The sequence below is a fragment of the Heterodontus francisci genome, chromosome 11, assembly GCF_036365525.1.
Source record: "Heterodontus francisci isolate sHetFra1 chromosome 11, sHetFra1.hap1, whole genome shotgun sequence".
In the NCBI taxonomy this organism is placed as follows: domain Eukaryota; kingdom Metazoa; phylum Chordata; class Chondrichthyes; order Heterodontiformes; family Heterodontidae; genus Heterodontus; species Heterodontus francisci.
In genome coordinates, this window is record NC_090381.1 from 22,334,383 (window position 1) to 22,350,759 (window position 16,377).

General features: G+C 54.3%; 1 protein-coding gene across 2 annotated transcripts in view; it reads left to right on the plus strand.

The window, feature by feature from the left end:
- LOC137375134 (unconventional myosin-VIIa-like) overlaps positions 1-16,377 on the plus strand; it is a 348,920-nt gene that overhangs the window by 68,785 nt on the left and 263,758 nt on the right. For both annotated transcript variants that reach the window (XM_068041805.1, XM_068041806.1), the window contains exons 18-20: positions 944-1,038; positions 4,126-4,210; positions 5,964-6,182. In XM_068041805.1, the coding sequence (XP_067897906.1) occupies positions 944-1,038; positions 4,126-4,210; positions 5,964-6,182 (399 nt within the window). The remainder of the gene's footprint in view (positions 1-943; positions 1,039-4,125; positions 4,211-5,963; positions 6,183-16,377) is intronic.

Here is a 16,377-nt window from a genome sequence, read left to right on the forward strand (position 1 = left end):
GTGAAAGAGTCTGACTGTACTTGGTATGAAGGTTCTCTAGACGTACGCTAGCTCTGGAAGTTGCTTAGAATAAAACTTTTCCACCCTCACCTCCTGACTCCACCTGGTTGAGTGAAGACGAGCAGTGGCCCTGGGGCACGCGGAGAGTTTTTTTCCTTACAGAGGGATAGAACACACATACTTCACAGAATTCCTGACTTGGTCAAGATCTGAAGTGATATCCCTGCTGCTCCACTCCTCTCCTCCCCTATCCTGTGGGGATGAGCTCTGTGTCCTGTGGGGATGAGCTCTGTGTCCTGTGGGGATGAGCTCTGTGTCCTGTGGGGATGAGCTCTGTGTCCTGTGGGGATGAGCTCTGTGTTCTGTGGGGATGAGCTCTGTGTTCTGTGGGGATGAGCTCTGCGTTCTGTGGGGATGAGCTCTCCGTTCTGTGGGGATGAGCTCTCCGTTCTGTGGGGATGAGCTCTCCGTTCTGTGGGGATGAGCTCTCCGTTCTGTGGGGATGAGCTCTGGGTCCTGTGGGGATGAGCTCTGGGTCCTGTGGGGATGAGCTCTGGGTCCTGTGGGGATGAGGTCTGGGTTCTGTGGGGATGATTTCTTTCCTGTGGGGATGAGCTCTGGGTCCTGTGGGGATGAGCTCTGGGTCCTGTGGGGATGAGCTCTGGGTCCTGTGGGGATGAGCTCTGGGTCCTGTGGGGATGAGCTCTCGGTCCTGTGGGGATGAGCTCTCCGTCCTGTGGGGATGAGCTCTGGGTCCTGTGGGGGTGAGCTCTCCGTCCTGTGGGGATGAGCTCTCCGTCCTGTGGGGATGAGCTCTGGGTCCTGTGGGGATGAGCTCTGGGTCCTGTGGGGATGAGCTCTGGGTTCTGTGGGGATGATTTCTTTCCTGTGGAGATGAACTCTCCGTGCTGTCCAGTCCTGAAATGCTTTGCTTCCTTTCCAGGAGGATGACCATTTGTCCTTGGAGCTCGAGCGAGACAGAATCCTGACAGCAAAGGTGTTGCTCATTCAGAAAGTCATGCATGGTTTCAAAGACAGGTGGGTTCCAACATCTGCACAGAGTTATCCCAAAATGCTTTGGGTGCAATTACCACTCCACTTGCTTTTTTGTACACATTTCAATACAGTCTGTGCAGTACATTAACAGCCATTGTGTCCCTGTGTTGGTACAGATGTTCAGTGATGTAACAGGATGTGAACTGAATGCAAATCTAGAGATTAAGGGCAGAGATCAGGCTGTGTTCAGTGTCGGAGGTCAGAATTATGTTCGAACTCAAAGGTTGGATTGTGTTCAAGCTCAACAACCACATCAAATCTAGCTGATAGCACTGATAGGGTAGATTTTGCTCATTAGGTGACACTCTGCAATATGAGATATTCTGCCTTGAGTGATATTTAATAATATTCACCCAGTCAATAACAATCCACCAGGATTCACTACTTATTCAATAACACACACTGATTACAATTCAATCACTATTATATCTTAGCTATAACCAGAGGAGAGTGGACTGGACAGTCTGTCTGGACAGTCAGTTCCCTCTCACTGATTGGAGGAGAGTGGTCTGGACAGTCTGTCTGGACAGTCCATTCCCTCTCACTGATTGGAGGAGAGTGGTCTGGACACTGTCTGGACAGTCCATTCCCACTCGCTGATTGGAGGAGAGTGGTCTGGACACTGTCTGGACAGTCCATTCCCACTCGCTGATTGGAGGAGAGTGGTCTGGACAGTTTGTCTGGACAGTCAGTTCCCTCTCGCTGATTGGAGGAGAGTGGTCTGGACACTGTCTGGACAGTCCGTTCCCTCTCGCTGATTGGAGGAGAGTGGTCTGGACAGTCTGTCTGGACAGTCCGTTCCCTCTCGCTGATTGGAGGAGAGTGGTCTGGACAGTCTGTCTGGACAGTCCGTTTCCTCTCGCTGATTGGAGGAGAGTGGTCTGGACACTGTCTGGACAGTCCATTCCCACTCGCTGATTGGAGGAGAGTGGACTGGACAGTCTGTCTGGACAGTCAGTTCCCTCTCACTGATTGGAGGAGAGTGGTCTGGACAGTTTGTCTGGACAGTCCGTTCCCTCTCACTGATTGGAGGAGAGTGGTCTGGACAGTCTGTCTGGACAGTCCGTTTCCTCTCGCTGATTGGAGGAGAGTGGTCTGGACAGTCTGTCTGGACAGTCCGTTCCCTCTCGCTGATTGGAGGAGAGTGGTCTGGACAGTCTGTCTGGACAGTCCGTTTCCTCTCGCTGATTGGAGGAGAGTGGTCTGGACACTGTCTGGACAGTCCATTCCCACTCGCTGATTGGAGGAGAGTGGACTGGACAGTTTGTCTGGACAGTCCGTTCCCTCTCACTGATTGGAGGAGAGTGGTCTGGACAGTTTGTCTGGACAGTCCGTTCCCTCTCACTGATTGGAGGAGAGTGGTCTGGACACTCTGTCTGGACAGTCCGTTCCCTCTCACTGATTGGAGGAGAGTGGTCTGGACACTCTGTCTGGACAGTCCATTCCCTCTCGCTGATTGGAGGAGAGTGGTCTGGACACTCAGTCTGGACAGTCTATTCCCTCTCACCGATTGGAGGAGAGTGGTCTGGACACTCTGTCTGGACAGTCCATTCCCTCTCACTGATTGGAGGAGAGTGGTCTGGACACTCTGTCTGGACAGTCCATTCCCTCTCGCTGATTGGAGGAGAGTGGTCTGGACACTCTGTCTGGACAGTCCATTCCCTCTCACTGATTGGAGGAGAGTGGTCTGGACACTCTGGACAGTCCGTTCCCACTCACTGATTGGAGGAGAGTGGTCTGGACACTCTGTCTGGACAGTCCGTTCCCACTCACTGATTGGAGGAGAGTGGTCTGGACACTCTGTCTGGACAGTCCGTTCCCACTCACTGATTGGAGGAGTGGTCTGGACACTCTGTCTGGACAGTCCGTTCCCTCTCACTGATTGGAGGAGAGTGGTCTGGACACTCGGTCTGGACAGTCCATTCCCTCTCGCTGATTGGAGGAGAGTGGTCTGGACACTCTGTCTGGACAGTCCATTCCCACTCACTGATTGGAGGAGAGTGGTCTGGACACTCTGGACAGTCCATTCCCTCTCACTGATTGGAGGAGAGTGGTCTGGACACTCTGTCTGGACAGTCCATTCCCTCTCGCTGATTGGAGGAGAGTGGTCTGGACACTCTGTCTGGACAGTCCATTCCCTCTCACTGATTGGAGGAGAGTGGTCTGGACACTCTGTCTGGACAGTCCGTTCCCTCTCACTGATTGGAGGAGAGTGGTCTGGACACTCGGTCTGGACAGTCCATTCCCACTCACTGATTGGAGGAGAGTGGTCTGGACACTCTGTCTGGACAGTCCATTCCCTCTCGCTGATTGGAGGAGAGTGGTCTGGACACTCTGTCTGGACAGTCTATTCCCTCTCACTGATTGGAGGAGAGTGGTCTGGACACTCTGTCTGGACAGTCCGTTCCCACTCACTGATTGGAGGAGAGTGGTCTGGACACTCTGTCTGGACAGTCCATTCCCTCTCGCTGATTGGAGGAGAGTGGTCTGGACACTCTGTCTGGACAGTCTATTCCCTCTCACTGATTGGAGGAGAGTGGTCTGGACACTCTGTCTGGACAGTCCGTTCCCACTCACTGATTGGAGGAGAGTGGTCTGGACACTCTGTCTGGACAGTCTATTCCCTCTCACTGATTGGAGGAGAGTGGTCTGGACACTCTGTCTGGACAGTCCGTTCCCACTCACTGATTGGAGGAGAGTGGTCTGGACACTCTGTCTGGACAGTCCGTTCCCACTCACTGATTGGAGGAGAGTGGTCTGGACACTCTGTCTGGACAGTCCGTTCCCACTCACTGATTGGAGGAGAGTGGTCTGGACACTCTGTCTGGACAGTCCGTTCCCACTCACTGATTGGAGGAGAGTGGTCTGGACACTCTGTCTGGACAGTCTGTTCCCACTCACTGATTGGAGGAGAGTGGTCTCACCTCCAGATGTCTAATTGAATGAAGATCAGTCGTGACACTGGGCCGCAAGGAATAAAATCAGACATGAAGAAAGGTTTGAATCTGATTGGAAGTTTGCAGTGGTTTTACTTGGACATTTTCATTCTCTTTCTCTTTGCCTTGACAGGAAGAACTTCCTGAGACAGAAGAGTGCAGCCTTGAGGATCCAGAGTCACTGGAGAGGATACCACAGTCGCAAGAAGTACCAATTGGTAATGTCTTGCTCCTATATTCACTGTCTACAGCAGCCTATCAGAGTCTGTCCAGGGGATCACAGTACTGGTCGGATGGATACTCAATTATTTCCTCTAGATGGTGAATCACTGTAGGTCATCAATTTAAATTGGAACCACCTGGTTGGAGAGCAGTTGGGGCAAATTTCTTTATCGAAAGGGTGATTGGAGAAGTGAAGTTCTTTGCTACATGGAGAAGTGCAGCCAAAGACAATGCATCTTTTAAGGGAAAATTGGATAAATATTTGTAGCAGAGGAGTCTGCAGGACAGTAGGGATAGTGTTGGATGAATACAGGGCGATCGGGTGAGAGTGGGGCAGTGGACCTGACAACTGTCTGACACTTGACCCAACATGAGCTTCTGATCACGTAACTGCGCCATCTCTAAGATCGCCTATTTCCACCTCCGTAACATCGCCTGACTCCACCCCTGCCTCAGCTCGTCTTCTGCTGAAATCCTCTTCCATGCTTTTGTTACCTCGAGACTTGACTATTCCAGTGCTCTCCTGGCTGGTCTCCCATCTTCCACCATCCATAAACTTGAGCTCATCCAAATCTCTGCTATCCTAACTAGCACCAAGGATGTTGCAAGGACTGGAGTATTTTAGCTATGAGGAAAGATTGAATAGGCTGGGGTTGTTTTCTTTGGAACAGAGGAGGTTGAGGAGAGATTTCAGCAAGGTGTATAAAATTATGGGAGGGCCTAGATACAGTGGATAGGAAGACCTTATTTCCCAGAGCAGAGAGGTCAATAACCTGGGGCATAGATTTAAAATAATTGGCAGAAGGATTAGAATGGGGTTAAGCTGAATTGTTTTCACCCAGAGGGTGGAGGGGTCCGGAACTCACTGCCTGAAAGGTGGTAGAGGCAGAAACCCTCTACTTGGATATGAACTTGAGGTGCCGTAAACTACAGGGCTACGGACCAAGAGCTGGAAAGCAGGATTAGGCTGGATTGCCCTTTTTCGGCCGGCACAGACATGAGGGGCTGAATGGCCTCCTTCTATGCCATAAATTGTCTATGTTTCTAAGTTCCATTGACCTGTCATCCCTACATTGGCTCCTAGTTGAGCGACATCTTGATTCTAAAATTCTCGTACTTGTTTTCAAATTCCGCCATGGCCTCACCCCCTCCCTATCTCTGTAATCTCCTCCAGCCACACAATCCTCCAAGACATTACGCTGCTCCAATACATGCTCTTGTACATCCCCAATTTTAATTGATTCACCATTGGCAGCCATGCCTAAAGCTGCCAAGGCTCTCAGCTCTGGAACTGCCACCCTCTCAAAATCACTTTCCTTCTTTAAGACACTCCTTAAAACCTACTTGTTGATCAAGCTTTCGGTCATCTGCTCTAATATCTCCCCATGTGGCTCAGTGTGAAATTTTGTTTGATAAACGACCCTGTGAAGCACCTTGAGAGGTTTTACAATGTTACTGTATTAAGCTATAGAAATGCAAGTTGTTTACTTTTCGTTAGACGGATAGGGCTGTGTGGAGAGAGTGGGCAGTGAGGGTAGTTTGGGATTGATACAGGGCTATGGGGAGAGAGTGGGGCAGTGGGATTAGTGTTGGATTAATACAGGGCTATGGGGAGAGTGTGGGGCAGTGGGATTAGTGTTGGATTGCACCAGAAAGCGTTGCCACAGACACAATGGGTTGAATGATTCCTTGTTTGCTGTAAAATTCAGTGTTTATTTTTGTTTTTGACATTTGTGATTTTTGTCCTAGGTGAAGCACGGTTTTCAACGATTACAGGCACTATATCACGCCCGGAAAATTGCTAAAGAATATAAGGAAACGCGCAGCCGAATGATCCTGTTCCAGGCACAGTGCCGGGGATACCTGGCTCGACAAGATAACAGAAAGCGGCTGGATGCTCTGACCATTATCCAGGCCCACACCAGGGGAATGCTGATCCGAAAGAGCTATCGGAAAAAGAGGAGGGATGTAGGTGATGGGACAGAGGCTGTGAAAGAAAGAACCTTCATTTATAATGCACCTCTCAAAATCTCTAATTGCAATACAGCCTATGAAGTACTTCTGAAGGGCAGTCACTGTTGTAATGGAGGGAATGTAGAAGCAAATGTATGCACAGCAAGATCCCAAGCAGTGTGTGATAATCTCTTTTAGCGATGATGGTTGAGGGATGAATATTTACTTGGATATCAGGAAGTCACACAGGCTTTATTGGAATAGTGGCAAGGGACCTTTTAATTCCAGCTGAGAGAGTAGATTGCTCCTCAGTTACACATCTCATCTGAAGGAGGGCAACTCTGAAGTTTCAGCATTACCTCAGTACTGCCCCTCCGACAGTGCAGCATTCCCTCAGTACTGCCCCTCTGACAGTGCAGCATTCCCTCAGTACTGCCCCTCTGACAGTGCAGCATTCCCTCAGTACTGCCCCTCTGACAGTGCAGCATTACCTCAGTACTGCCCCTTTGACAGTGCAGCATTCCCTCAGTACTGACCCTCCGACAGTGCAGCATTCCCTCAGTACTGACCCTCCGACAGTGCAGCATTCCCTCAGTACTGACCCTCCGACAGTGCAGCATTCCCTCAGTACTGCCCCTCCGACAGTGCAGCATTCCCTCAGTACTGCCCCTCTGACAGTGCAGCATTCCCTCAGTACTGCCCCTCCGACAGTGCAGCATTCCCTCAGTACTGCCCCTCAGACAGTGCAGCATTCCCTCAGTACTGCCCCTCCGACAGTGCAGCATTCACTCAGTACTGAACCTCGACAGTGCAGCATTCCCTCAGTACTGCCCCTCCGACAGTGCAGCATTCCCTCAGTACTGCCCCTCCGACAGTGCAGCATTCCCTCAGTACTGCCCCTCCGACAGTGCAGCATTCCCTCAGTACTGACCCTCCGACAGTGCAGCATTCCCTCAATACTGACCCTCCGACAGTGCAGCATTCCCTCAGTACTGACCCTCCGACAGTGCAGCATTCCCTCAGTACTGACCCTCCGACAGTGCAGCACTCCCTCAGTACTGACCCTCGACAGTGCAGCACTCCCTCAGTACTGACCCTCGACAGTGCAGCACTCCCTCAGTACTGACCCTCGACAGTGCAGCACTCCCTCAGTACTGACCCTCGACAGTGCAGCACTCCCTCAGTACTGACCCTCGACAGTGCAGCACTCCCTCAGTACTGACCCTCGACAGTGCAGCACTCCCTCAGTACTGACCCTCGACAGTGCAGCATTCCCTCAGTACTGACCCTCGACAGTGCAGCATTCCCTCAGTACTGACCCTCGACAGTGCAGCATTCCCTCAGTACTGACCCTCGACAGTGCAGCACTCACTCAGTACTGCCCCTCCGACAGTGCAGCACTCCCTCGGTACTGACCCTCGACAGTGCAGCACTCCCTCGGTACTGACCCTCGACAGTGCAGCACTCCCTCGGTACTGACCCTCGACAGTGCAGCACTCCCTCGGTACTGACCCTCGACAGTGCAGCACTCCCTCGGTACTGACCCTCGACAGTGCAGCACTCCCTCAGTACTGACCCTCCGACAATGCATCAATCCCTCAGTACTGACCCTCCGACAGTGTAGCATTCCCTCAGTACTGACCCTCCGACAGTGCAGCATTCCCTCAGTACTGACCCTCGACAGTGCAGCACTCCCTCAGTACTGACCCTCCGACAGTGCAGCACTCCCTCAGTACTGACCCTCCGACAATGCATCAATCCCTCAGTACTGACCCTCCGACAGTGTAGCATTCCCTCAGTACTGACCCTCCGACAGTGCAGCATTCCCTCAGTACTGACCCTCCGACAGTGCAGCATTCCCTCAGTACTGACCCTACGACATTGTTGTCTGTATTTATGGGAGTGATCGGGGGGTGCCTGTATTTGTGGGAGTGATCAGGGAGGGTTCATTTTTTGTGGGATTGATCGGGGGGTGTCTGTATTTGTGGGAGTGATCAGGGAGGGTTCTTTTTTTGTGGGATTGATCGGGGTGGGGTCTGCATTTGTGGGAGTGATCGGGGAGGGGTCTGTATTTGTGGGAGAGATCGGGGAGGGGACTGTATTTGTGGGAGTGATCGGGAAGGGGTCTGTATTTGTGGCATTGATCGGGGGGGTCTGTAATTGTGGGAGTGATTGGGTGGGGTCTGTAATTATGGGAGAGATCGAGGAGGGGTCTGTATTTGTGGGAGTGATCGGGAGGGGTCTGTCTGTGTGGGAGAGATCGAGGAGGGGGTCTGTATTTGTGGGAGTGATCGGGAGGGGTCTGTATTGGTGGCAGTGATCGGGGAGGGCTCTGTATTTTTGGGAGTGATTGGGCGGGATCTGTAATTGTGGGAGTGATCGGGGGGGCGGGATCTGTCTGTGTGGGAGAGATCGAGGAGGGGTCTGTCTGTGTGGGAGTGATCGGGGTTGTCTATTTGTGGGAGTGATCGGGGAGGGGTCTGTATTTATGGGAGTGGTCGGGGAGGGATCTGTATTTATGGGAGTCATCGGGGAGGGGTCTGTCTGTGTGGGAGTGATCGGGGAGGGGTCTGTATTTGTGGGAGTGGTCGGGGAGGGATCTGTATTTGTGGGAGTGATCAGGGGGGGTCTGTATTTGTGGGCGTGTCCGGGGGGGGTCAGTATTTGTGGGAGTGATTGGGGGGGGGAGGGGTCTGTACTGTGGGAGTGATCGGGGAGGGGTCTGTCTGTGTGGGAGTGATCGGGGAGGGGTCTGTCTGTGTGGGAGTGATCGGGGAGGGGTCTGTATTTGTGGGAGTGATCGGGGGGAGGGGTCTGTATTTGTGGGAGCGATCGGGGAGGGGTCTGTCTGTTTGGGAGTGATCAGGGAGGGGTCTGTATTTGTGGGAGTGATCGGGGAGGGGTCTGTATTTGTGGGAGTGATCGGCGGGGTCTGTATTGGTGGAAGTGATTGGGGAGGGGTCTGCATTTTTGGGAGTGATCGGGCGGGATCTGTAATTATGGGAGTGATCGGGGGGGGTCTGTATTGTGGGATTGATCGGGGGGGGTCTGTATTGTGGGATTGATCGGGGGGGGTCTGTATTTGTGGGAGTGATCGGGGAGGGGTCTGTCTGTTTGGGAGTGATCGGGGAGGGGTCTGTATTTGTGGGAATGATCGGGAGGGGTCTGTATTTGTGGGAGTGATCGGGGGGGGTCTGTATTTGTGGGAGTGATCGGGGAGGGGTCTGTATTTGTGGGAGTGATCGGGGGGGGTCTGTATTTGTGGGAGTGATCGGGGAGGGGTCTGTCTGTGTGGGAGAGATCGAGGAGGGGGTCTGTATTTGTGGGAGTGATCGGGGGGGGTCTGTATTTGTGGGAGTGATCGGGGAGGGGTCTGTCTGTGTGGGAGAGATCGAGGAGGGGGTCTGTATTTGTGGGAGTGATTGGGGAGGGGTCTGTATTTGTGGGAATGATCGGGAGGGGTCTGTCTGTGTGGGAGAGATCGAGGAGGGGTCTGTATTTGTGGGAGTGATCGGGAGGGGTCTGTCTGTGTGGGAGAGATCGAGGAGGGGGTCTGTATTTGTGGGAGTGATCGGGAGGGGTCTGTATTGGTGGGAGTGATCGGGGAGGGGTCTGTATTTTTGGGAGTGATTGGGCGGGATCTGTAATTGTGGGAGTGATCGGGGGGGGCGGGATCTGTCTGTGTGGGAGAGTTCGAGGAGGGGTCTGTATTTGTGGGAGTGAACAGAAGGGGTCTGTATTTATGGGAGTGATCGGGGAGGGGTCTGTATTTGTGGGAGTGATCGTGGAGGGGTCTGTATTTGTGGGAGTGATCGGGGTTGTCTATTTGTGGGAGTGATCGGGGAGGGATCTGTATTTGTGGGAGTGGTCGGGGAGGGATCTGTATTTGTGGGAGTGATCAGGGGGGGTCTGTATTTGTGGGAGTGATCGGGAGGGGTCTGTCTGTGTGGGAGAGATCGAGGAGGGGTCTGTATTTGTGGGAGTGATCGGGAGGGGTCTGTCTATGTGGGAGTGATCGTGGAGGGGTCTGTCTGTGTGGGAGTGATCGTGGAGGGGTCTGTCTGTGTGGGAGTGATCGGGGAGGGGTCTGTATTTGTGGGAGTGGTCGGGGAGGGATCTGTATTTGTGGGAGTGGTCGGGGAGGGATCTGTATTTGTGGGAGTGATCAGGGGGGGTCTGTATTTGTGGGAGTGATCGGGAGGGGTCTGTCTGTGTGGGAGAGATCGAGGAGGGGTCTGTATTTGTGGGAGTGATCGGGAGGGGTCTGTCTATGTGGGAGTGATCGTGGAGGGGTCTTTATTTGTGGGAGTGATCGTGGAGGGGTCTTTATTTGTGGGAGTGGTCGGGGAGGGATCTGTAATTGTGGGAGTGGTCGGGGAGGGATCTGTATTTGTGGGAGTGGTCGGGGTGGGGTCTGTAATTATGGGAGTGATCAGGGGGGGTCTGTATTGTGGGAGTGATCGGGAGGGGTCTGTCTATGTGGGAGTGATCGTGGAGGGGTCTTTATTTGTGGGAGTGATCGTGGAAGGGTCTTTATTTGTGGGAGTGATCGGGAGGGGTCTGTCTGTGTGGGAGAGATCGAGGAGGGGTCTGTATTTGTGGGAGTGATCGGGAGGGGTCTGTCTATGTGGGAGTGATCGTGGAGGGGTCTTTATTTGTGGGAGTGATCGTGGAGGGGTCTTTATTTGTGGGAGTGATCGGGAGGGGTCTGTATTTGTGGGAGTGATCGGGGAGGGGTCTGTATTTGTGGGAGTGATCGGGGAGAGGTCTGTATTGGTGGGAGTGATCGGGGAGGGGTCTGCATTTTTGGGAGTGATCGGGCGGGATCTGTAATTATGGGAGTGATTGGGTGGGGTCTGTAATTGTGGGAGTGATTGGGGAGGGGTCTGTATTTGTGGGAATGATCGGGAGGGGTCTGTCTGTGTGGGAGAGATCGAGGAGGGGTCTGTATTTGTGGGAGTGATCGGGAGGGGTCTGTCTGTGTGGGAGAGATCGAGGAGGGGGTCTGTATTTGTGGGAGTGATCGGGAGGGGTCTGTATTGGTGGGAGTGATCGGGGAGGGGTCTGTATTTTTGGGAGTGATTGGGCGGGATCTGTAATTGTGGGAGTGATCGGGGGGGCGGGATCTGTCTGTGTGGGAGAGATCGAGGAGGGGTCTGTATTTGTGGGAGTGAACAGAAGGGGTCTGTATTTGTGGGAGTGATCGGGGAGGGGTCTGTATTTGTGGGAGTGATCGGGGAGGGGTCTGTCTGTGTGGGAGAGATCGAGGAGGGGTCTGTATTTGTGGGAGTGATTGGGGAGGGGCCTGTCTGTGTGGCAGAGATCGAGGAGGGGTCTGTATTTGTGGGAGTGATCGTGGAGGGGTCTGTATTTGTGGGAGTGATCGGGGTTGTCTATTTGTGGGAGTGATCGGGGAGGGGTCTGTATTTATGGGAGTGGTCGGGGAGGGATCTGTATTTATGGGAGTCATCGGGGAGGGGTCTGTCTGTGTGGGAGTGATCGGGGAGGGGTCTGTATTTGTGGGAGTGGTCGGGGAGGGGTCTGTATTTGTGGGAGTGGTCGGGGAGGGATCTGTATTTGTGGGAGTGATCAGGGGGGTCTGTATTTGTGGGCGTGTCCGGGGGGGGTCAGTATTTGTGGGAGTGATTGGGGGGGGGGGAGGGGTCTGTACTGTGGGAGTGATCGGGGAGGGGTCTGTCTGTGTGGGAGTGATCGGGGAGGGGTCTGTATTTGTGGGAGTGATCGGGGGGAGGGGTCTGTATTTGTGGGAGCGATCGGGGAGGGGTCTGTCTGGGAGTGATCAGGGAGGGGTCCATATTTGTGGGAGTGATCGGGGAGGGGTCTGTATTTGTGGGAGTGATCGGCGGGGTCTGTATTGGTGGAAGTGATTGGGGAGGGGTCTGCATTTTTGGGAGTGATCGGGCGGGATCTGTAATTATGGGAGTGATCGGGGGGGGTCTGTATTTGTGGGAGAGATCGTGGAGGGGTCTTTATTTGTGGGAGTGATCGGGAGGGGTCTGTCTGTGTGGGAGTGATCGTGGAGGGGTCTTTATTTGTGGGAGTGATCGGGAGGGGTCTGTATTTGTGGGATTGATCGGGGGGGGTCTGTATTTGTGGGAGTGATCGGGGAGAGGTCTGTATTTGTGGGAGTGATCGGGGAGGGGTCTGTCTGTTTGGGAGTGATCGGGGAGGGGTCTGTATTTGTGGGAGTGATCGGGGAGAGGTCTGTATTTGTGGGAGTGATCGGGGGGGTGTCTGTATTGGTGGGAGTGATCGGGGAGGGGTCTGCATTTTTGGGAGTGATCGGGCGGGATCTGTAATTATGGGAGTGATCGGGGGGGGGGTCTGTATTTGTGGGAGTGAACGGAAGGGGTCTGTATTTGTGGGAGTGATTGGGGAGGGGTCTGTATTTGTGGGAGTGATCGGGGAGGGGTCTGTCTGGGAGAGATCGAGGAGGGGTCTGTATTTGTGGTAGTGATCGGGAGGGGTCTGTCTGGGAGAGATCGAGGAGGGGTCTGTATTTTTGGGAGTGATCGTGGAGGGGTCTGTATTTGTGGGAGTGATCGGGAGGGGTCTGTATTTGTGGGATTGATTGGGGAGGGGTCTGTATTTGTGGGAGTGAGCGAGGGGAGGGGTCTGTATTTGTGGCAGTGATCGGGGAGGGGTCTGTATTTGTGGGATTGATTGGGGGGGGGGTCTGTATTTGTGGGAGTGATCGGGGAGGGGTCTGTATTTGTGGGAGTGAGCGAGGGGAGGGGTCTGTATTTGTGGCAGTGATCGGGGAGGGGTCTGTCTGTGTGGGAGTGATCGGGGAGGGGTCTGTATTTGTGGGAGTGATCGGGGGGGTCTCTATTTGTGGGAGTGATCGGGAAGGGTCTCTCTGTGTGGGAGTGATCGGGGAAGGGTCTGTATTTGTGGGAGTGATTGGGGGAGTCTGTCTGTCTGGGAGTGATCGGGGAGGGGTCTGTATTTGTGGGAGTGAGCGGGGGGGTGGTCTGTATTTGTGGCAGTGATCGGGAGGGGTCTGTATTTGTGGGAGTGAGCGGGGGGGGGGTCTGTATTTCTGGGAGTGAGCGGGGGGGTGGTCTGTATTTGTGGCAGTGATCGGGCAGGGGTCTGTATTTGTGGCAGTGATTGGGCAGGGGTCTGTATTTGCGGGAGTGATCGGTGAGGGGTCTGTATTTGTGGGAGTGATCGGGGAGGGGTCTGTCTGTGTGGGAGTGATCGGGGTGGGGTCTGTCTGTGTGGGAGTGATCGGGGTGGGGTCTGCCTGTGTGGGAGTGATCGGGGTGGGGTCTGTCTGTGTGGGAGTGATCGGGGAGGGGTCTGTATTTGTGGAAGTGATCGAGGGGGGTCTGTATTTGTGGGAGTGATCGGGGAGGGGTCTGTATTTGTGGGAGTGATCGGGGTGGGGTCTGTATTTGTGGAAGTGATCGAGGGGGTCTGTCTGTGTGGAAGTGATCGGGGAGGGGTCTGTATTTGTGGGAGTGATCGGGGAGGGGTCTGTATTTGTGGAAGAGATCGAGGGGGGTCTGCATTTGTGGGAGTGATCGGGGAGGGGACTGTATTTGTGGGAGTGATCGGGGCGGGGTCTGTATTTGTGGGAGTGATCGGGGAGGGGTCTGTATTTGTGGGAGTGATCGGGGGGGTCTGTATTGGTGGAAGTGATTGGGGAGGGGTCTGCATTTGTGGGAGTGATCGGGGGGGTCTCTATTTGTGGGAGTGATCGGGAAGGGTCTCTCTGTGTGGGAGTGATCGGGGAAGGGTCTGTATTTGTGGGAGTGATTGGGGAGGGGTCTGCATTTGTGGGAGTGATCGGGGGGGTCTCTATTTGTGGGAGTGATCGGGAAGGGTCTCTCTGTGTGGGAGTGATCGGGGTGGGGTCTGTATTTGCGGGAGTGATTGGGGGAGTCTGTCTGTCTGGGAGTGATCGGGGCGGGGTCTGAATTTGTGGGAGTGAGCGGGGAGGGGTCTGTATTTGTGGGAGTGAGCGGGGGGGTGGTCTGTATTTGTGGCAGTGATCGGGGCGGGGTCTGAATTTGTGGGAGTGAGCGGGGAGGGGTCTGTATTTGTGGGAGTGAGCGGGGGGGTGGTCTGTATTTGTGGCAGTGATCGGGAGGGGTCTGTATTTGTGGGAGTGAGCGGGGGGGGGTCTGTATTTCTGGGAGTGAGCGGGGGGGTGGTCTGTATTTGTAGCAGTGATCGGGGAGGGATCTGTATTTGTGGGAGTGATCGGGGGGGTCTCTATATGTGGGAGTGATCGGTGAGGGGTCTGTATTTGTGGGAGTGATCGGGGAGGGGTCTGTATTTGTGGGAGTGATCGGGGAGGGGTCTGTCTGTGTGGGAGTGATCGGGGTGGGGTCTGTCTGTGTGGGAGTGATCGGGGTGGGGTCTGTATTTGTGGGAGTGATCGGGGTGGGGTCTGCCTGTGTGGGAGTGATCGGGGTGGGGTCTGTCTGTGTGGGAGTGATCGGGGAGGGGTCTGTATTTGTGGAAGTGATCGGGGCGGGGTCTGTATTTGTGGGAGCGATCGGGGAGGGGTCTGTATTTGTGGGAGTGATCGGGGGGGGTCTGTATTGGTGGAAGTGATTGGGGAGGGGTCTGCATTTTTGGGAGTGATCGGGCGGGATCTGTAATTATGGGAGTGATCGGGGGGGGTCTGTATTTGTGGGAGTGATTGGGGAGGGGTCTGTATTTGTGGGTGTGATCGGGAGGGGTCTGTCTGTGTGGGAGAGATCGAGGAGGGGTCTGTATTTGTGGGAATGATCGGGGAGGGGTCTGTATTTGTGGGAATAATCGGGGAGGGGTCTGTATTGGTGGAAGTGATCGTGGAGGGGTCTGTATTTGTGGGAGTGATCGGGAGGAGTCTGTATTTGTGGGATTGATCGGGGGGGGTCTGTATTTGTGGGAGTGATCGGGGAGGGGTCTGTATTTGTGGGAGCGAGCGGGGGGGGCTGTCTGTATTTGTGGCAGTGATAGGGGAGGGGTGTGTCTGTGTGGGAGTGATTGGGGAGGGGTTTGTATTTGTGGGAGTGATCGGGGGGGTCTCTATTTGTGGGAGTGATCGGGGAGGGTCTCTCTGTGTGGGAGTGATCAGGGAGGGATCTGCATTTGTGGGAGTGATCGGGGAGGGGCCTGTATTTGTGGGAGTGAGCGGGGCGGGGTCTGTATTTGTGGGAGTGATCGGGGAGGGGTCTGTCTGGGAGTGATCGGGGAGGGGACTGTATTTGTGGGAGTGATCGGGGCGGGGTCTGTATTTGTGGGAGTGATCGGGGAGGGGTCTGTCTGTTTGGGAGTGATCGGGGAGGGGACTGTATTTGTGGGAGTGATCGGGGCGGGGTCTGTATTTGTGGGAGTGATCGGGGGGGGTCTGTATTGGTGGGAGTGATCGGGGAGGGGTCTGTATTTGTGGGAGTGATCGGGGGGGGTCTGTATTGGTGGGAGTGATCGGGGAGGGGTCTGCATTTTTGGGAGTGATCGGGCGGGATCTGTAATTATGGGAGTGATCGGGGGGGGTCTGTATTTGTGGGAGTGAACGGAAGGGGTCTGTATTTGTGGGAGTGATTGGGGAGGGGTCTGTATTTGTGGGAGTGATCGGGGAGGGGTCTGTCTGGGAGAGATCGAGGAGGGGTCTGTATTTGTGGCAGTGATCAGAAGGGGTCTGTCTGTGTGGGAGAGTTCGGGGAGGGGTCTGTATTTTTGGGAGTGATCGGGAGGGGTCTGTATTTGTGGGATTGATCGGGGGGGGTCTGTATTTGTGGGAGTGATCGGGAGGGGTCTGTATTTGTGGGAGTGATCGGGGGGGGTCTGTATTTGTGGCAGTGATCGGGGAGGGGTCTGTCTGTGTGGGAGTGATCGGGGAGGGGTCTGTATTTGTGGGAGTGATCTGGGGGGTCTCTATTTGTGGGAGTGATCGGGGAGGGTCTCTCTGTGTGGGAGTGATCGGGGAGGGGTCTGTATTTGTGGGAGTGAGCGGGGGGGCGGTCTGTATTTGTGGGAGTGATCGGGAGGGGTCTGTCTGTGTGGGAGAGATCGGGGAGGGGTCTGTATTTGTGGGCGTGATCGTGGAGGGGTCTGTATTTGTGGGCGTGATCGTGGAGGGGTCTGTATTTGTGGGAGTGATCGGGAGGGGTCTGTATTTGTGGGATTGATCGGGGGGGGTCTGTATTTGTGGGAGTGATCGGGGAGGGGTCTGTATTTGTGGGAGTGA